The sequence below is a fragment of the Takifugu rubripes genome, chromosome 22 (genome assembly GCF_901000725.2).
Source record: "Takifugu rubripes chromosome 22, fTakRub1.2, whole genome shotgun sequence".
NCBI lineage: Eukaryota > Metazoa > Chordata > Actinopteri > Tetraodontiformes > Tetraodontidae > Takifugu > Takifugu rubripes.
The window spans coordinates 2,976,224-2,997,918 of NC_042306.1; the positions used below are offsets into that span (position 1 = coordinate 2,976,224).

General features: G+C 42.4%; 1 protein-coding gene across 1 annotated transcript in view; it reads right to left on the reverse strand.

The window, feature by feature from the left end:
* egfra (epidermal growth factor receptor a (erythroblastic leukemia viral (v-erb-b) oncogene homolog, avian)) overlaps positions 1–18,212 on the reverse strand; it is a 29,965-nt gene extending 11,753 nt beyond the window's left edge. Inside the window, exons 1-8 of the mRNA XM_003975364.3 lie at positions 17,987–18,212; positions 2,758–2,909; positions 2,089–2,275; positions 1,845–1,976; positions 1,702–1,770; positions 1,430–1,548; positions 955–1,096; positions 73–189 (exon numbers count right to left, since the gene is read on the reverse strand). Coding sequence (XP_003975413.2) covers positions 73–189; positions 955–1,096; positions 1,430–1,548; positions 1,702–1,770; positions 1,845–1,976; positions 2,089–2,275; positions 2,758–2,909; positions 17,987–18,065 — 997 coding nt within the window. The 5' untranslated portion in view covers positions 18,066–18,212. The remainder of the gene's footprint in view (positions 1–72; positions 190–954; positions 1,097–1,429; positions 1,549–1,701; positions 1,771–1,844; positions 1,977–2,088; positions 2,276–2,757; positions 2,910–17,986) is intronic.
* Between the last annotated feature and the right edge of the window lie 3,483 nt (positions 18,213–21,695).

Sequence of the window (21,695 nt, forward strand, 5' to 3'; positions counted from 1 at the left end):
TCACTTTTTAATTTGATTTGGCCGCTCCAAAATGGATTGTGAACGTGAGTCAGACACGTGTAATTCACACACCTTTTGGGCATAGTCCTTCACATTTGGCGCACTTCCTCATTCCGCCCTCATCCACCTCATATGTGTTCCCGCTGCATGTACGCACGCACGCTCCGTGATCCGTCACAACATAATTATCTAGAAAGAAGAAATGTCAGTTAGTTCATAACTGCGTAACGTTGACGTGATGAATATGGCAAAGCATCTAAATTCAATCTAATCGTGTCTATAAACTAAGGAAACTCTATAGATTAAACCTATACAGAGGCCTCCTGCAGAAGCCAATGGGAGAAAGAGCAGTGTTGCATTAGCACACCCTGAAATTCAATCATTTCCTTTTCTTGTTTATATGTTTCTAAATTAACTCAAACTAATTATAACTGCCCCTGAATGGCAACTGTTCATCACATAGGCACAAAGGCCACCGAGGCCTTGAGAACTTTCAAAAACCTAAATATTAACTCCGTACATGACAGTTACCGTCTGTCTGTCTGCCTGCCTGCCTTCCTGCCTGTCTGCCTGCCTGCCTGTCTGCCTGCCTGTCTGTCTGTCTGTCTGCCTGCCTGCCTGCCTGTCTGTCTGTCTGTCTGCAAAATAGCTAAAACGAGTTATGAATGAATATTTTCATGAAATTATCAGCAAATGTTGATCAGAAGCCTGAGAACAGATGACTAAATTTTGGTGATGTTCCAGATTCCGAAGGGACTTTGACCTTTGATCTTTCAAGGATCAAGGCCAACCGGCTGTGTTACGTAACTTTGTATTACTACTGCTTCTTTATATGCTAAATATAGGATCTTTGTCTTCTTGGCAGAGGTCTGCGCTGCTTTTCCAGTTAAAATTGTCACTGAACTATTACGCAAGGTTGTTACAGAAAAATATTTCTTTTTAAGATGATCTTACGTGGACAGGTTTTGACACAGGTGGCCCCAAAGTTGTACTTTCCATGAGGATTGGGTACGAGTTGGTGAAGGTTGGGGTCGTAGCGCATAAGACCTGGGCATGAGTCCTTACACACCCCGTCGTCCTGGAAGTCCCGACATGCCTGCAACACAAACAGTCCTTCAGTACACTGGGACCATAACAGAGCCACACAGTAATGATAACACTGCATTCCTCTATCACAGCTTTGGCTAAATCCTCGGAGTTACGCGGGGAGGGAGAGCAGACGCTAATACCAGAGGCCCTGGCAAATGAAAGATTTAATCTGGACTTACTGTAAATGTCTGTTCATATTGAAACTCATATTGAAAACAATAATACTGTTCCACATTAATGCAGAAACCGCGGCTAGATTAAAAGTGCGGACCATTGTCTGTTGCTTTAGCAGCTTATCTCCTGACTCCATGATCCACCAAGGTATATATATCTCTCTCACCAGACAGTCGGTGGGCCGCGGCCCGGTGCAGCCAGCAGCACAGTGCTCATTACAGCAATCAATGGGTGAGGTTCCTTTGCATCTCTTAGAACACTGCTGTGCACAGTTCAGCTTTGTTACTGGAAATGAGATCAACACAGGGTCAGATCAGTGGCGAGTACTTACATTTAATTATCAATGCTGGAGCCATATTTAAACTCTAAACCATAATATTTTCTATAATGAGACGTTGGTAAAAAGGTTTTGGAACCAGTCCAGCCATCAAAACTCACAGGTCTGACAGTTTTGAGGACCAGGTGCCCAGCATGAACCATTAAAGCAACTCGAGTCACATTTCTGGCCTGAAAGAACAAAAAGGGGATTATTTAACAATTCACAAACAGTTAATAATTAGAGTCCTAGCAATTATACGTACACTGTGGATTGTTGCTGGCTACTGGAAGCTCCATGACGGGTTTGGTCTCAACATTGACAATGTCATACCACTGGATGGTTTCCACATTGCAGAGCACTTTGCCTGAAATTTTGATTCCTCCCTTAAGAATCTCTGGAAATGGCGCAAGAATTAAAATGTTAAAAAAACAAAAACAACAACAACAACAAGACAATTCTGCAGAAAATGTCTGTTAGTTTCTGTTCGTTTAGATGGACAGGCAGACCTGTGAGGCTGTTCAGAAGCAGCTCGCTGGTGCCCTGGCCAGTACTCTTGTTGAAGTTGGCAATCACCGACAGGGCAAACTTCTTTTCGTAAAGCGAATGACCGCGGATGATTCGGAGGTTATCCAGGCGAATCTTGGACACCGTGTTGAGAGCAATCAGCACATATCCGCCCACTTCTTCAATAGACTGCAGAAGGAACAGACACATAAAGGTGTAAGAGAAATTTGGGGAAAAAACAAAACCTTCTGATGCTATTTTAGACTTCTTTTAAAGGGACATAGAGGGAACAATTATCTAAAAGGTCTACACAGTACCACAATTGTGGCTCACTTAAGTTAGAATGCCATTATTTATTTTGAAAAAGCCCCTAAAAAGGTGACATTCAATTGTGTTTTCATCATTGTGTTCTCAGACCCCGCAGAACTGCTGCATTCGCATGTGTCCGTCTGCACATGAGCCTGTGTGGTCTTTCCCTACATCTGTCCAGTGCTCACAACCTTGTCAGCAGCTGGCTTTAAAGCACAGCTCCAACCACAGCGCCATAAACACGCTTTATCATCTGTCAATACAGACTGTCCACTCAATTTAAATATGTTTGACGGAGCTGGACACTTGTCTTCATGTAGAAACAGAACTTGTAGGCTCCACATACAGAAGATGCTCTTTACCCTGAGGAAGGACAGGTCACGATCCTCCTCCATATAAGTGATCTCCAGGTTCTCCAGAACTACAGTGCAGTTGCTGTAAGTCTTCAGCATGTTTGCATAATGGTCCTCTCTGGAACCCAACAGGTTTAAACGATTGGTGATGCCTTGACATACTGCAAGGAAACAAACAGATCAGTGTCATGAAAGTGCTTTTTTTTTGTTTTTTTAAAATTAAAACATTTAAACCATGATGTCTCAAGAGCAGCCAGAGGCCTCTTGTCTCAGTGATGGTGAGTCTGATGATGGACAATCATAACTTAGCACGCTGTCATGTGAAGAAGTACAATCTCAGACATCGCATCTTGATGACAGAGAGATTCTGAGTGATGAGTCAAACTGAGCTGGCTCTACTAGCTCGGGTTAAAACCCGAAACCTTTCCGCTTCTTTGCTGGCTTGTTAGAGCAACCACTGCAACCAGTATTGCCAGGCCCATTGTGTCATTTCAGAGAGCTCTCATGTGTCAGCAGCTCTGTTTTCCCAGAGATGCTGGCTCTCTAGATTACAGATTTAATCATATTTCCCACAATCCTCAACCTCCTTTAGAAAACTTGTAACATGACAATAAATTTGGCCGCGTCGTCTTATTGTTTTAGCAGCAGCAAAGCCACCAGGAGAGATTTATTGTTGTGCAATTACATTCTGAAAATGTCACATATCTTTTATTGTGCAATGTGTTTGCATAAGTAAGAAATGATACTGATAAGACACACAAAGTGTTTTTCTTTCTTCAAACAGAACAATACAAAGGAGCCATACGTAAGAAGGCAGATCCCACTTCTCCATTAGCTGGTTCCACAGGTTCTGACTGGCAGCAAAGATGGAATCGACTAATTAGCATGTGATTAATTGCCTCTCTTTAAGTTGTAAGTTATGAGATGACTTATTCGCAAAAACACTCTTCCACCTCCTGTGATAGTCTTATGGGTCACATTCCACAACTTGTCTGCTCTTGACTGCAACGAAAGCTTGAAACTCCGAGACACACCTCTGTACATGACAATTAATCTAATTGCATAGAGGCATTTAGGACTGGAGAAACAGAAAAATCAGCAGCATGTCTTTTATTTCCTTTCCACAACGTTGTTTTATTGTGGCACAAACCTTTGTTTTGAACACAGTAATAGCAGCTGTGCAGCTAATCATTGAGAATGACACACAAACAGCTGTTTCCCACCCTCCCTCTTCTACCTCATTAGTTTGGCCCCCAGGGAGCTTGTTGATGGTCTAGCAGCCCAATGGACAGGCAGGAGGAGCACTAGCAAGAGCATGCTGATCATTTTAATTAGAGGAATTGTGCAAGATGTACTCAACCACCTAATTATTGTTCAAAAATATGAATCAAACTGTTTAAAATCAACATTATCGGCGTGCAGCTGTGTGTATTGTTTAAACTAAGTTGAACATCCAGAATGACAGTTAGCTCTCTGCGACACACATTCTGGTTAATTAGTTGATTTACTGTGCAGGCTCCATATAATGCTCAGACAGGAAGGAGGTTGGATGCTCCATGCACTCATATACGGTTGTCCAGTATAAACTCCTTCCTTTCCAACTGTTTGACAAGTTAATGTTTATGACAAGCAGTTACATGAGCCCGGTGACTAAAGGTTTAACAAACTTCCTGCTTAAGGAGGAACGGAGAAGTCTCTGATTGCTCAAGCTAGCAGCACCACAGCCACTGTAAACATTCTCCAATGCAGGTGGTAAACGACCTGATATCCTGCAAGATATCGCAGACTGACTTCCTCATTAGGCTGAAACATAGACGAAGGCTATAAGGTCAAGGTGTGCCTATGCCGAGGTTGAAACTGAATGATGGCTCAGAACTGCATTATGGTAAAAACAGGCCCACAAATTGGGAGGAGTATGTTTTTTTTATAAAAGCACACAAAACCCCATAAATATATATTGAAAACAAGTCTTTTGCACACTGGGAGACACTCATTTTTTCAGTTTCTGTAAGATATGTCCCATTTAAAGGTTAAGCAACTTGAAAACAACCTTCCTGTTAGTAGAGTCAGACAACAGCAGGGTGCTACTCTAAAATAACAGCGTGGCCTAATGTCCAGCTTGAAAATTACTTACTAGGAACCATGTGGTTTTTCAGGTAATTTAATTTTGACTCACGGCTGAGTGGCACTGTGACGTACCTGCTCCTGTGACACTGAATATTTGTTGATTTCTTCACCCTACTGTCGTCACAAAATGTTCTGCAGCTAACTAGAGGAAGGCGTGGCAGAGCATGTATCACTAATCTCAGGACCATATACAGTATACGTGAGATTATGTGTGGTTGGGTGGGTGGCTGGGTGTGTACAGTGACATGTTGTGTATGAGTGCGCAATGTTGTGAGGAGTGAAAATGTTCCCGGGATTGCACAGCAGGCAGTCAAAGACCAGATAAACCAGACACTTAGTCATCTAAGCTTGCTGAGAAGTGCGGTCACAAATTGGTCTTTTAATGTTTATTTGAGGATTTGTGTTGGAAAAGAAGGGTGTGTGCTGGATATTAGTTTCTTGAGGCTACGTGATTAGTGCAACAGCATAAAAAATGGCCCAAGTTAATAATGAACGGTAATTAGGTTACTGTATTTAGTGTGTCCACACTACACTACACACTCAAATATCACACTTGTGTTTAGAATTCACAAGCTAGTGAAACCAAATCTGTGTTTGAACTGCCTTCAATACTGGAAACCTCTGCCTTACACGTTGACATTTCTTTCAAGAATTTTTAAAATACTTTTAAAAGTATGCCGTTCACGTTACAGTTCACAAACTCTTTCAAGCAATTTTCAATAGTTTCACTCAGTTACATTTATTTATACACTGAGGGCAGGAGCCACCTGGGAGTTCTATTTACACTGGTTTGTGGTGATGCTTATGAGGCTACTCCAATGTGACATTTAGCTTAGCATAAAGATGCAAATACAATTCCACGCTGCTACTATAGATTTTAGTTTGGTTATATTAGATTAGACTTCATCCAAAAACTATTGTTCAGATCCAAGCCACCCCTTTCGTTATCACTTTGCTAATCTTGGTCATGGTTTTACTTCCTTTGAATGCTATTAGGTCTATAAAAGACATCTTATCTTCAGCTCTGCTCCTGTGTCTGGAATCCCTGTTTTTCCAGGGCAAGATAGGGCCACAAAGACTGTTTTTACCAAGCGGTGCAGTTCTGGAACAGCCAGGAAAATTTCAGAAAGACACTGTATGTATTTGTGAATTCCACTTCCTTGTGGCATTGAGGAGAACAGTGTATTTTACTCAGCTATTTAGGGGATGAAGACTGTGCTAAGCATGTCATTCGTGGAAGGTATAGATCAATTATTTTAGTGCTATTCAGTTTTTGCCCCCAGACTGCTGAATGCATGGACTAATGTGCAGTGTCGTTTACCCTCGCTGTGGCTAGTTTTATTCTCCGTGTAACTAAACAGCAGAACAATTTCATGTCACATAATCCTCAGCATTTCATTTACATTTTAGTCATTTAGCAGACAGTGAGAGACACAATCAAGGCACTAGGGAATTGAGACCAATGTGAATAAAATACTAGTTTACAGTCCTAAACTACCTTGTACAAGTACAATTACGGGTAGCCAGTGGATCTTGATTAGCAGTGGGCCGACCTGGACCCGCTTTGGGTTGGTAGAAGATCAGGTGTGCTGCCACATTTTGGACCATCTGAAGGAGCTTTAACACACATCGGGACACCTGTGAGAAGGGCCCTGTGGTAGCCGATGCGGCAGATCGCCATGGCTTGTGCCAGCAGTGGGTGGCAGGTGGGGTTAGGAACAGCCCGAATGTTTGATGTTGAATAGGGCAAAGCATCCCGACCGAGCCAACACGATCAGAAAGGTCAGTTGATCCCCACTCATGACTCCAAGGTTTCAAACAAATAAATCAAGTTCATAAATGAATTGAGAAGTAAATTCAAATTAATTAGCAGATTTATTTCAGTGTGGGGTCAGGCAACGGCGAAAATGGGGTCGTCAGTGACATTAATATTTGTTCTGTTCAGATTTCTGTTAAAGCTTCTTATCAGAGTCCAAAGTAAGCAAGCAACTGACTATTCTCTATACATAAGGCACAAACTTCCTCTTCTATTTTTATGACTTGCAGAAAGTCATTTAATGCCAAAGTCACAGGTAGAAGTGTGTTCTCCTGTGTCGCACTACACAAACAGACCGCAGGTCTGAAATCCTGCTTTCTGTACAAGGAAACAGTTTTCCTTTGCGTGGGAGATTCCTCAGAGAAAACATCTAGGGGCCTCAGAAAGAGGGAGGCCAGCAAACAAGAGGATAGAGGATGTGCGCCCCCCCCCATTCAATCTTTCCTCCCTGTCCCCAGTGAATGCAACACAAGCCTCTTTGACATCTCAGGAAGTTAATCTTTGCAAAGGGGTCAGATCATGATGCCATCCTGTGATGCTGCTATCATCAGCTCCAGCGGGGCGACAATGTTTCGTTCAGGGACGCCACATGCCGTACAAGGTTCCACTAAAGAAGTGTAAACTGCAGAAAGGAAGTGAGATCAAAAAAGAAATGAAGAAGTGGTTTGTGGTTACGCTGAGATAGAAATGTGGTCTGCAGCAGATGGCTGCGGGGGCACTCCGTGGAAGCGGGGTGTAAAACCTACCACTTGAAGCGTCAACCTTTCCGACCTTTTCCTGAAGACAACCCTAACCCTTTTTCCCCAAAAAAAAGGTTGGGGCAGCTGTTGAAAACAAGAAAATGAAGCATGCCTCTGAAGATGTTACACTCCTTCCTTAAACAGTTCACTGATGCTCAATAGATCTCGATCCAGACTGGCCGGTTGAGTCTGATTAAAGCGTGAAAAAGTGACCAAATAAAGACCAAAAAGGTTCGTGTTTACTCCCCGTTCCTGAAGAACACAGTCGACCAATCACAGAGAACCTCCAGCTATCTCAGTCTGCACTCGCCGTGTTTACTCTCCACCTCAACGTGAGGAAACGGTGAATTTAGGTTCCGAGCAAACACGAGAACACACTCATAAACGTCCACTTGCAACCCTCTTTCTGAGAACTAAGATCACCGAATAACCTCAACCAAAAACTATTACACATACCTGCGCTGCTTTTATGCAATTCCACTCGACGTAGTGTAAGAATACAGTGCGTATAAGCCTGATTCTGGGATTACAGAATTAAGTGTTTAAATGGTCTTTTTTCTTGTTAACTTCTCATAGAGAACATTAGCTCTCCACAAAAGACATTCATTCATTGCGAGGCTTCATGATGCAACAACCACCTTCTAAAGTGAGCAGTACCTGAGTTCAACTTCGAGAGTTGTTTGTCTGAACTCCTATTATTTCATTAAGGGTGCACAATGGGGCGAAGACAGCTGGCTAAGCCATGTGTTCGGGGTTTTCAATTAAAACGAAATTCTCCTGCGGCTCATTCGCATCGCTGAATCTGGATTTAAATCCCTCCTCGGTGCCTCCAAAACAACATCTAATCCTCTATGGCAGAGGTGCTGGAGCAGCGATGGTTCATCTGGGGGACAGCCCTGCATTTTGGGAAGTGAATGAATAGTTTGTCAGTTATACACAGGTTAGTTATCTTGTTTTTGCTCTGACTGCACTCTGAATCCAGCAACTCAACCCTCCCTAATGGTTGAGGCTATTCACACACTCCTCTTTCTGCTGGGGGGAAACCCACCACTCTACTCACAGTCTTAATTAAGCTTTGGCAACATCAATAAGTTAAGATAAGATAACTTGTCGATTAAACAAACGCATTTAAACAGTTGCATTTAATTCAAACAAATGCAGTCCCATAAAACAAGGGGAATTAATCAAACACCAGCAAAAATGCACATTTACCCTTCAGATATTTTCATATGATCACATTCCTAACTAATAAAGCTTTATAAATTATTTGAAAGGTAATTGAGCGTGGAAACTTTTCTTTTAGAGCTCTAAAGAACCTAAATATTCAGTTTCAAACCAGAACATTCTGGCATATGTTTCATGTGTGGTTACTGACTTACAAGTAACTTTTGCTGTTTGAGCTGCTTCTGTGAATCATAAACATGCTCAGCTTGGACTCGCATACCAAAACTCAGCCAGTGTCAAAATCATCAGGAAAATTGACCTGAGGTATTGATTTATTGGTAAAAGGCAGCTGCAACCCTATTATTCTCCATTCCGAAGGGGCCAACATGGCTGACGAAGTTAAGCCTTGAATATCATTAGTTGGATAATTCACCCAAATTCATGTTCATTCAACTTTAAGTCGTTGCTGAAAGCACCAAACAATTCCACTTCTGTTACCCCGAAATTCACAACCTCGACCAGCCCCAGCCCCATTAAAATTCCGATAATGCACCCAGAACTCTCTCGAAATGTCCCAGCATTCAACCCACTTCCTTTTTAACATCCAGGCATTCTCCCCATTGAATCTCTGGCTAGCCAAGTCAACCCCTCGCCCCACCTCCCCTCTTTAAAAAGAGAAGTTCTCTCTCCCTGTTAAAACCATATTCCTCTTCAATCCCACAGGAAGTCAAAGAGGAAGGCTGAAGAGGGAGTGGGCGGCATGCACACTGCCCAGTGATCCCCCTCCACTCCCATCCCCCACCTTTACCCCCCCACACTGACCATCAACTCAGCTATGTCTGGAAAAGAAGAGCAGAGAAAGAGTTGCAGAGAGGAGAGAAAGGGAAAAGCAACCACAAGCAAAGAAACCCACACATTTCACACATCATTCCAGCAGGGGAAAGCAGCTGTGAGCCGGAATTCCCCTGATGGTTTAAGCACAACCAGTGCAGAGCAGCGAAGGCACATCAACAGAGGGGACAGATAACTCTCACTCACTGGACACCTCAATTCATCTAAACAAAAGGAGATAGACTCACTTTGAGGCCGTCATTCAGTTTCAGGAATTCTTATTTTTAGCTGCGCTGCTGACAAGCTCGGTTCTGTATAGGTCTAACCGCTGCTGTGCAGTGTTTCCTGCCAACGGCTCTGTCGCCGCCTCACTCGTGTCTCTACCTGTTTTGCACTGCAGGCGTCTTTGCGCAGAGACCCCATAAAAGGCATATTCTTGAAAAGCCATGAGGTTTGGGTTAGCAAGCGAATACGGTGTTCAGGCGTGACTCACCATTTCAGACTCTGCTTTACACTTCAGCGGACCACTAAATCCACCGATGAGTAGCGTCTTCCTCATCTGTGCTGGCTCCAGTCAGAGGTCAGGACAGATGACATTCAGGGAAATCACTTTCTAAAGCAACACAGTTCTTCGGACTGAACTCTAAAAAAAAAGGCATTTGATTCCATGTTGCCTAAACCGTGGCCAATTCAATTTCCACTGGAAAGCTTCAAGGAATCCAGCCGCATCTGACTGATGACACATCAAACTGAAATGTTTGAAATGCAGAGGATGGGTACCACTGGCGAGGACCTCGGCCAGACGGCTCACGTATAGTCTTTATTTCTAAGAAACCACCCAATATCGTACCGTGAAGAAAAAGCAGACACTGGCATTGTTGATATCTGGGGCATTATCCTTAGTACATCCTCCATGGCAACAAGTGCCTCATCTTCTTTAGATAATCACCAATTTGCTTGCTGGAGATTCAGAGGGAGCTCTGCCTAACATAAGTCCTCTAATTACCACTGAAATCAGAGCCTGGAAATCTAATAATCCCAATGTACTATGGACATCAGAGCATTGAAACTGTGCCCTGGACCCAGGGAAAAACTAGCAAACCATCAGCAGACATCTGGTCCATTTGGAGATTGTTCAGGCACTTTCAATAATATCACACAATATTTGTTCCACTGTAAAGTGTTTTAACAGTCACTGTTTTCACAGTCAAGAGCAAACATTGAGTCCAACTACTGAAACAAATCCATTAGAGACATCTCGCGCGTCCCCTGGGGCACACTTCATCTCCCGTGCAAGATCGGATCAAACAGTTGCGTGCGTTCAGAAGTGCAGTTACCACCAGGACTGATCTGGATCCAGTAGGATTCATTTTTTAAAACACTGCCTTACCAATGCATGAAACAAAGAAATCTACCCTCTCCATGTGTGCTTCAAATCTATTCTCTTATCCGACTTCTACTGACCCAAAAACCCAATTAAAGGTGGTAAATTTTAATCTCTGGGTAATCTCACAGTTCTCAGGAGTGGCTGACGGTTGAATATAATGCCAGGATAAAAACGAAACAAGTGAATTCATATTAAATCATCTCTACTCGCCATCTAATCAGCTCAGAGGTTGCTGATATGCAAGTTGGAGGTCTGGGGGGGCTAATCCTTAGTCTATGGCACCAGTCCAAGGATACACTCACAGGTCTTTGTACCCTGGAGCTAATTCTCCACCAAGCTTCCAAGCTGAATTGGCTTGTTATGAAACTGAAAGTATTACTTATTGATCACTATGGATGCCATGGGGCTGTAATTTAATCCAGGGCATGGGATTATACTAATTATGCAAGAAGAAGCCATGTTTTTCTCAAATGGCTAATTAGGAAGCCTTTTAGACTGTAGAGAGGCAGTTCCACGCTTTTATGGTGGGAAACTAAATAAGAGAATTCCTACTCTTTTTTTCCTTTTTTTTTTCCAGGCCTCTGGCTTCCATTATGAAACCATGACTTACTTACGAAAACATGCACATAATAAAGATGTTCCACACCAACAAGTCAGACGAGGAAATAAATTCCATGCCCAACGAGGCGTTGGTCATTAAATCTGAAGCAATCTAAAAAAAAAAGTGGCTGGAGAAGCTGTTGTTGTCATCCGAGCTTTGAGGCTAAACATGCTAACGGCCACAATATACTGAAAAATGCTTCCATCTCACCAATAACTGGTTTGAGTGAAGTGTTTTTTATTTTAGTGATGAAATCCCTGCGCAGCAAATCTTCAGTGGAATCATGATGACATCTTTTTTCCAGCACGCAGTCGGCCATCACAGACGGCCATATCCATCTATCCGGCACGTTACATCACAGTCTCGTTCCTCCAGTCTGTCTTGACATCAGCAGGAGGGTTAGGGTGAGGGGGGTTAGGGTTATCTAACAAGCTAAAATAGTTAACATTGTTAGGGAGAACATTTATAACGGCAACATTAGCATGAACCCAAAGATCCACATGAGGCTTTGTGCATTCGCGGCTTTTGAAAACAGCGCAGCCTTTCTCCTCGCTGTTGACACAGGGCTGTAAAGTCATGTCTACATGGCAAGTTAAGGTCAAGGAAAAGAGATAAGCTTGTGTCAAAGAGCACGACATGTAAGGAACCTTTGTCCAAAACCCTTGTCCTTCTGCAGGGAAACAGAAATGTATTCATCTGGATGACACATCAGCCACCAGGACTGTGAGAAATAGTTCTTACCATGCACTTGTTATATTTTTAGAATCCAAGCTCCTCACTCCTGGATATTTGCTACTTTTGAGCCTTATTGATATTTTCCACTCCAGACTCTCACTCTGCAGCATGTAAATATGAAGCTCACTCAAAGAAGGAACAGAAAGTCTAGACTGTAAAACACCTGGAGTCAATACAGTTAACTGGTGGATTTACATGTCTGCTCATAAGCATTTCTTCCCTCTTTTCCCATATATCCACATTAGAAGTGTGACGCACGGAGGTGAAATATCTGTGCAAAGCTTTGACGATGATGATACTCTAAACCAAACATCCAAACAAAGCACCCTTTCTTCCTAAGTAGACACTTGTAAGTGGCTTCTTTTCAATTAAGATACATACTGCTGCATCGCCTACCACACCCACGCAACGGAGCATGTTGAGTCTTAACAATAAATGAAAACAGGTTTTTCAGCTGGTGGCGATATACAGTGTGCTTTAAGTGCTTTATTAAAATATATATTCACCATTATTGTGTGTCTCAATTACACAATCGGGCAAAACATTAACTTAGAGAAGTGTTGCTATTGTTCAAAAATGTGGCTGTAGGAAAAGCCCACAAGTTTGATACGAGTACGAGTGTATTGAAACGAACGAAAATTGCCTGATCCTTCAGGTAACGCGGTTAAAGAGTTCTAACATCCGTTTAATCAGGATGTGAAGCAGGAAGCTCTCCCTCCCCTTCAGAGGTTAAAGAGGATTACAAAGGAAACCTCATGGATCTCATTTCAGGTCAAAAAAAGGGAGAGATTTGGGATCAGATTGCAGAAATATGTGACACAAGGTCCACCTTACTAGCAATGTGTCAGTGCCAATACCCTAACCCTGACCACACAGGAAAACCTAGAATGTTAATGTAGGGAAGTGCGTTTTAAAGATCTAAGATGGAGGCTCGCATGCGTGGCTATTGTTCCTTTCTCTGCAGGGGATTCCTCTTTAGGGCAAGCATTGTTTGAAAGGCTGCTGCTCAAAATGACCCTCGGGTCACCAGAGAAGATGCCCCACCTTTGTGTGTGGATGTGTGACTTTGCCATCAGCAACATTCTTTTTTCTCTTAAATTACATTTGGTATGTTGAAAATCCACCTCTTCCCCACAGGTTTGATTGCTGAAAGTATTAGAAAGAACAGGATTAAGTTCCCCCAATCTGAGTAACTTAAAGTTACATTTCTTTTCGAAAGAAAACTGCTGCTGGTCAGTGAAGTTCCACTGAGGACGGCTTTGCATGCTTTGGGTTAAAGCTGCGACTTTATCACGCCCTTGCTCATCTTTGACGTTACACCAAAAACACACGTTTTTTCTGGGAAAGAAAATTGAAGTCAGTGGCCAGACGTGAATATTTATTATTTTGGGATTTCCAATATCTTTTGCCATTTATAGTTAAATCTGTAAGGAACTATTTAGAAAGCACTAACTATTCTAATGTTGCTAAGAGCTGCTGCAGATCAAACACAGCAAATAAATATTTCATTCACTGTTTCATCAACAGTGGCTTCAAACATCACCACGATAAAATTCAAAATACAGCACTCCCGTATTTAGACTGGGAACAGACAGGCTTAATAACTCATTTGAAACTGAGGCCTCTTTCCCCTTTGAACATGACTGCACTTGATGAGGTGGGAAGATAGCAGGAGGCCTTGTTTCCAACATGAATTTCAGGTTCTCTTTCCAGTAGCGGCTCCTCGCACGGCCGCTGTATCATGGAAAGACCATAAATGCGGCGAATCACTTCGTTACCATGTACAAACAAAGGAGGCAAAGCAGTTCAATGAGTAACCACATTCACTCACTTATTCCACCGGTTCTCAGTGGACGTAGACAAACTCCAGATTGGGATTTATTGGCTGCGTGACCAATAAATGCTGGTTTACTTTGAGGGCCTGAAGAGGAGCTTAAAATAATTAAATCACTTATTGAATATTAAGGTCATACATGACAGTGATACATGGAGCTGGAGGTTTAGCAGAACTAGACAGGTAATTAATGACCAGTAAAGTCTGGTATTACCCTGTTTTGAAGACTAAACAATACATTTTGTTTATTCAGTTGGGGCTTTGGGGTTTAAAGGTAAAAAAGAAATGCGGTAGTTACATTTTCTTTGTCCTACAAAAGTGCTTCTGCAGCAGGAGAACCGGCCTGATACAGAGGCACCATTGTCCCGCAGTGGAACTAAAATCCTGCACCTTGACAGCAGCTTTTTTAAACCTCGACCACTCAGAAATGCGGCAGTTTGTCAAAGCCAGGAAGAAGGGCAGCGGGAAATTACTCCTGAGCTCCCACGGCAGAAAGCAAAACGCGATATTTCCAGCGATGGCTGCAGCAGATGGAAGTCTGGAAAGGTCATCAGAGCGCCAGCAAGACAAAGCAGCAAGTAGTAGCAGCGGAACACGGACAGTTCTGGACCCTAAAAGTGTAGATTCTAGGATTACACAGTATCATAAACTATATTTCACTCTGCACCTCCGTTTAAGTTCAAAGACTGGGTTTTAATATCGGAAAAGCATTTCTAAAAATGATGGAGACAAATGATGAGTAAAGCTGATAGTCTAAGAAACCAACACCATGCAGGGGGAGAGGAATTCAGAATGTCAGCAAGTGCAATTCAGCTCAATAAAGTTCAATAAAGACGGGAGCCCATTTAAATGGAATTAACTTGGATAGTCTCTCGTTAATTCTGAAAAGGAACAATTAAATAAGATGGTTATCCTCTGCCAGAAGCAAGTCAAGGTCTTCGGATTGGGGGTTAAGATTTTAGCCATGGACCCGCCCCTGAGACCAATTTGATTTTCCACAGGTTAACTCCCATCTGGGGGTGAGGGTTCACAGATGGGGGGGGGGGGGGGGGGGGGGGGGGGTCTGTGCAAAAATATAGCTATAACATTCTGAAGCAAAGCAGGCTCAGAGGTGTTCCTCAGTGCAAACAAAGATGCAATCATCAGCTCCACAGCACATACAGCTCTGCCCCAGATAAAGCCTAATTGATTCTGGGGGCAAAATTACATCTGGGTAATAAATCAACGTGCACACTGTTTACTTGTTTGAAGCTTGAGGCATTATTTACAACCTCCCCAGAGATGATAACCATTAATAAACAGAGCATGCCAATGCCAAGAAGAGCTCTTCTACGATTAAACTTATCCAGTCTTCTACTGTCTGACCAAACAAACATCGTTGGTAACAAAACTGTTATAAATTAGGAGGTAAAATGAGGGTAAATATAAAATATGTTCCATTACAGTTGCTCCTTCACCCTTCTATAGTTCAGTGTAAGGCGAAATCTTGATTTAATCTTGTAGGTTTGTTCGTCTTTTATCAGTTCCAGTTATAAATGATCCAGCACTGGAACACTAACAGGAATAGGGGGCTTCGATTTAGCTCACAAACTAATACAGAACGTTCAGAGATGGCTTATCTTGGTACAAAGAAAGACCTGGGCAATCCCAACCATTTTCTGCTTTGTTAAGGCTGAAAGGAAAGACACCACCCTCCAAACACAATCAAAATTACTGTAACCGCAGCTCCGTGCACGCTGTTCCAACACGTGGAGAACGCCAGGTCTGCTTTTCTGATGTACACATGCTAAGCTGCAATTGGCTCGTTGCCATTTGGGGGTAATGATGCCAATTATGAAGGAAAAAGATGAAGGAACTAATGGTTCTGTAAAGATGTGCCAGATTAACTGGTAACTGATGGAGATGTGTTCCCTCTCCTCACCTCTGCTGATCTCATGGGAACTCGGTGGGGAAAAAAATGTTTATTTTGTTACCCATCAGCTCTATCAGTTTCCATTTCTCCCCTCGACCTGAAAATCTTTTTTGCCACTTCTGGATGTAAACAGCTGGCCAGATGTTCTCTCTTGGCTCATAGCAACACAAACACTTTCAGCTCAAAAATTCGCCTCCGATACAGATTGAGCCGTTGTCCATCTGCAAAAACTATTTTGTAAAAATCACATTACCCTTCGTACGCGGCCAGATTTATCCCTCTTCTAAGACTTGTAAACCCTTCAAACCAGTCTGGATTAACATTTTCACAATCTTTGATGAGGAATATGTTGCTGGGATGTTTCTAAGATTAAAATGGGCTCCGTCTGATCAGCCATCCACTGTTAACCAACAGAAAATCAACTGAAATTTACTTTTTTACGCCCAGAGACACTCAACTGTGGTTTATTACAGATAGATAGATAGATAGATAGATAGATAGATAGATAGATAGATAGATAGATAGATAGATAGATAGATAGATGTAGCGCACAGCAACATCTGTCTGTCACCACTGGCGGAGGGCAAAAACCACCATTAATAACAACAGCCACTTAAATTATTCGACTATTTAACATACACAAGGCTCATTTTTATGTTAGCTGCAAAAACAAACAGTATTCCAATGAAATGCATCCTTCTTTTCTGTCCTAAACTCCAGAAATCCCTCATTTCCGCTGCCAGTGCGCACTGAGCAGTGTTTTATTTTTTTATTTTGGATGGCCTAAAAGATTTATGCAGCCCTTCCTCTTTGGCTTCCAAACACGTCTGATTTGTTATGCTCCTCTTTAAATCCAGCACTGGTTTGTTATTTTTTGGAAGGAGGCACGTTGCACGTGTGCAGCTGGCGTGGCTCCCCCAGCTCTCCTGCTAATAAAGAGGAACTACAGAACAAGTGCGTGGACAATGAAAAATGATTCATGCGAGTCGGAACTTTGGGTCATCGACGAGTAAACTCATCTTTTAGTAAACTTTTCGCCGCGTTCTTGTTTCACATGTGGTCTTCGCTAACCCTGAGTCATGAAAAAAAAACACGTGGAACTTATTTTATTTTTATTTTTTTTACAAATTCTGACTAACAGGGAATTTTTTTGGGCATAACACGCTAATTGACTGTGACTGTGTCCATTTAGATGAAATCTCAGCTGTTAACTGGAAGAAGTAACGTTTGAGTGTCATCTTAAACGTGGCCACGCCAGTTGAAAATACGATTTCTGTGGCCTTTAGTTCAGGGACAAAACAACATGCTACAAGCAAACCAGACACCGAACTGGGAACCAGTTTCTGCCTTTTCAGCACTTGTTCTCGAGCCCCCGTCCAGATCACCGTACATTTTCCAGACTGTCAGCTTTATGTTCTGGACTGTCTTCGTTTTTTTTTATCTAATTTTGTTTATAGACCAAACTCAGCACGTTATATATATATATATATATATATATACTTATTGTAGAAGCTCAGAATAATGTTTTTTAAAAAAAACAGAAATAGAATTCAGTGGGCCACAAAGCAAATGTCACATGGGTAAATGGAAGCTTTGAAGACATTAAACAGCTTTTGGTGAGGGATTCGAGGTGACAGCTTGTTCCCAATTTTAAGTCTAAATATACCTCAAGCACAAACCGCTCGGAGCGCTGGGAAAACTGTCAGAACGTTGCAAATGAAAGGAAAGAATGAGACCATGGCTGGGAATTGCACAATCCCAATCTCCTTGCAGCATCACCATCCCTGCGGTGCACGTTAACGAGCCAGGGAATCACTCATTTTCCCCGCAACCTCGACTCGGCCGTGATTCGATACTGTCCCGCAACCGTGCGTGAAACTTTGCAGAAGTTCTGAAGTTCTTTCAGCAGGAAAGTCAGACGCAGAGGAACTTTCGCCCCGAGCCCGGATCAGGTTTCTCTGGTTTTTGAGCAGCCCTGTGATTTTTCTTAGGAGTTTTATGTAAACGTCGGACGAGGACGCGTGAAATTAAAGGGCCCCTTCCAAGATTTTCCAACTGGCTGGTCCTTGGTCGGATATCCCCGGGACATACCTTTGCGTTCCGCCAGAACACAGCAGCACAGGCAGAGCAGAGAGGTGAGTCCGAACCCCGTCACGAAGCGGGCCGCCATCGCGTATTTGAAGCTCCCGGTTGAGGCGCCGTCATTCCATGGGAGCGATCCGGTATTCCGCTTCACCCAAACTTTGGAAAAAAGGCGTGATTTTTCTTTATCTCAGCCGTAAAGGAGAGTTTTTCCTGGCCTGGGAAACTTTGACAGCTCCTCCTCCTCGCGCTAATCTATAACTCTGAGCTCGCGCAGCGCGAGGACACACACTCCTGGACGCTCTGACGTCACGGAGAGGGCGGCCAGATGCGCCGGCGGCTGCTCAGGTACACTGTTGTTAATGCCTCCATTTCTATCTTTCTGTTCATTTAAAGGCCCGTACCAACAGCTTGGAGGCAGTATTGCACTTTAATCTTTACTGTCCAGATTATTATCTTTACTAAAGTTGTGGATTTTAAATTAAAATCTCAAAGTAAAATGGGAATATGCAACCATGAAGGTCACATGTAAAACAGCCTTTGGCAGCTTTTAGCTGATTCCAGACGCAGTGTATTTATACATTTTCCCCACAAATTGGGGTTTTATTTTGAGAATTAAATTATTCTGATATTCTTTTGCTGTTTATTATTAGATCTTGTAATATGCCAGAAAACAATAGGGTACAGGCAGCTCCTGTCCTCAACCTCCTCCCTTCTTTTGTAGATTGTGCGAGAACCTATGACAGCTGTCAGGGATGGTATTTGCAGTCCAGAAGCGCTTTTATGTGTTTATTTCTAAAGATTTCAGTTCATACTCAAGTCTTTTTGTTGTCGTTCTGAACCAATATTGAAGAATTCTTGAAGGGAGACCATTATCAATATTTATAAAATAACTTACTGCAATGTAAGTAGCTGTGCCAGCGTAAGTCGTGGTGATTATATGCTTTGCATTATATTTTGTTTCTATTAAATGGTGATAATGGAGATGGTGATGGTGATTGTCACACAGTTTTTATAAAAGCCCTTTTTTTTTAGATGTTTGTATTGGTGCTTTACCAAAATAATTCTAAGGTAGGAATGACAGAAAATACATGATGATTAATTTTACAATAGTGAAGATATACATATTAATTGTACCAAAACAGCAGAAAATACTAATATCCTAATGAATGTATGTTTCATTCACCTAAGATCATTCAAATTAAAAGCCAAATATTGATTGTTGGATGATGTAAGATCTATTTTTTTGCTACCTGCTGAACATTCTTTGCATATTTTAAACTATCTAGACTCTTGCCTGTATCCATTTATGGTTAAGTAATTAGCATTAAGGAAATATATTATATACACTAAACGTGTATCATAGATTCTTCGTTGTACTGATACATGTAAAATTCATTTAGCTCTACAAGCTGGGGTTTTTGTATTTTGACTTAATTGTGCACCAGTGTGGATGTATGTGAGGCATTTGTGATTCTAAAAGTCACACTGGGGTGAAACTGTTGTCAAAGTGCTTAACTGATCCGAAACAAATGTAAATGGACGCTACGCTCTTCAAATGTCATTGTTGTTGCGTATAGATCAGCCTTAGTGAGGGCAGAGTGATAGAAACCATTTTTCACTGTGGTGTTTATTTCATTATCGCAGGCTAATGGCTCAGCAACTCATCTTTGGTTGTCCTACAGGAGGAAATGCTTATTGTATTGGCTGAAATTATGACCATTATCCTCAAGAAGAAATTACCTTAATTGAGGCTGATGTCTTGCAAGTGATGTCTCGGGTTGTTCCAGTTTCCTTTAGATGTAATGCAACTGCTACTTTCACTGATCTGCACAGTGTGAAAATAGTTCTGCACGCAATAATGGTAATATCAATGCTGCAACTCTTGCAAAATGTTGTAGTCGGACTTGTATATAGCAAAGATCCAATTTCAGCTTTACTTCAAGGTCGCACGTTTGGATCTGGCTGTGTTTGGGTTAAACTGGTTTGAAACCAAGGTTTACCACATGCAAAGCCACAATGGAGGCCTCTCAGGAGAGAAAAGAAAGGAAAGACACCGCCTTGGCCTCACCAGTGTCTGATTTCTAAACCAGTTTTCAGCAACTCAATCATGATATTTCCACAGCCAGAAAGAAAAGGAGTCGCGGCGATGCACCTTCGCTCGCTATCCTGGGCTGCTCTGCGTTTCTCACAGGGCTTCCCAAAGCACTATGACACTGTCCGCTCTGAGCCTTCCAAGGGAATCCCAGGGAATTTAAAAAGAAAAGATAACCTGCAGGGGTGAGGGGACAGATTGTGGCTTGCAGAATAAACACATCCGTCCTTGAAAGATTCTCATATTTTCCATGTCTTAGTTAGTAGGTACTGCTGTTCAGCACAAGAAAGAACATTTAAATTCATGTTCTAATTAATGCAGCTCATACGGAGCATCAAATTACCCAGAAAATGCAACTCCTTCAAGGATAATATTGATGCAACGACTCCTATTACCTAGTTCAGTCAGGCAGAAAGATTATTTGACTGCGCTGGGAGGGCAGAGATCTTGTTATCTGAGACTTCTCCTGATGGCCTGGAAGTCTGATCTGCATGACGGGGCCCAGATGGACCGTCAATGCGCTCTGCACCCTCCTGAAAAAATGGATATGGGAATGTATCAACACCCACCCCAAGAAAGCATCAGACCCGAGAAGCAGAGACAGCCGAGAACAGTGCGACGTGTGCAATTATACAGATCTGACCACTAATTTACAGCATCCACCCAAACAAACCTCACGCTGCGTTGCAGGAAACAAACACGAGAGGTCTAAAAATGAGGATACGAGAACGTGCAGTTGTCGTGCGAGTCCATATCACCAAAAAGTGCTGTCATTTATGCCAAAATGAAAAGCTGAGGGTATGAAAAGTGTCAGCAATGGTGTTGTTTAATGCTGTGAAGTCCTGCTCTGTTCAGGCTGCTGCATCCCTGGCTTGTGAGGTAAGACTTGGATTATATGTGACTGGATCCAGGCTTTAATAATAGCTTTGCAAAATCCCGTTTCTAGCAGCATGGCTGAAAAGCCTCGGGCACTGAAACCATACTGTCAAGTACCAATTAAAAAGGTTTCATTAAAGGAAACCGGGATAAACAGATCACCTCTTATTTCACCATCTGCCCCTTTAAAAGGGAACCAGATTTAGCCGCTTCAATGAACAGGTGAATTGTTTGTTTTTGATTCCGCTGGAACACATGCTTCACCTTTCCTGGCAGGGCCCGTGTCTTTTGGCAGGGAGCCACGTCAACTCGCCCGAGCATGTGGTCGCCATGGCAGCCCATTGGGTTACACAGTAAACACCTCCCAGTAAATGAATGAGCCCATTTTGATCCAATAGGAATCGCTTTCTCAACTCCCAGCCAGTCCTGTTTTATAACACAGAACACCTTGTTCACACTTACGCCAGCCATTCCTGAGGGATTTGTCAGAGTTCAGGTTTGGATTTATGACATTTGAGCCGGTTTATCATAACAACCGTCGGTTATTCCGAATTGTTATGGTGTTGTCTGGAGTCAAAGCCTAATGAGTGAATTAATAACCTTTTCCACTCCACAAAATGGCTGAAATTAGATAAACTATCTGAAACAGCCAAGTATAGCGTTGCATATAGTCACAATCCTAAGGTTCTATCAATAATTACTCGAAATTTCCGCTACACCTTTGCAGTTTTCGCATATTTTTTTTAG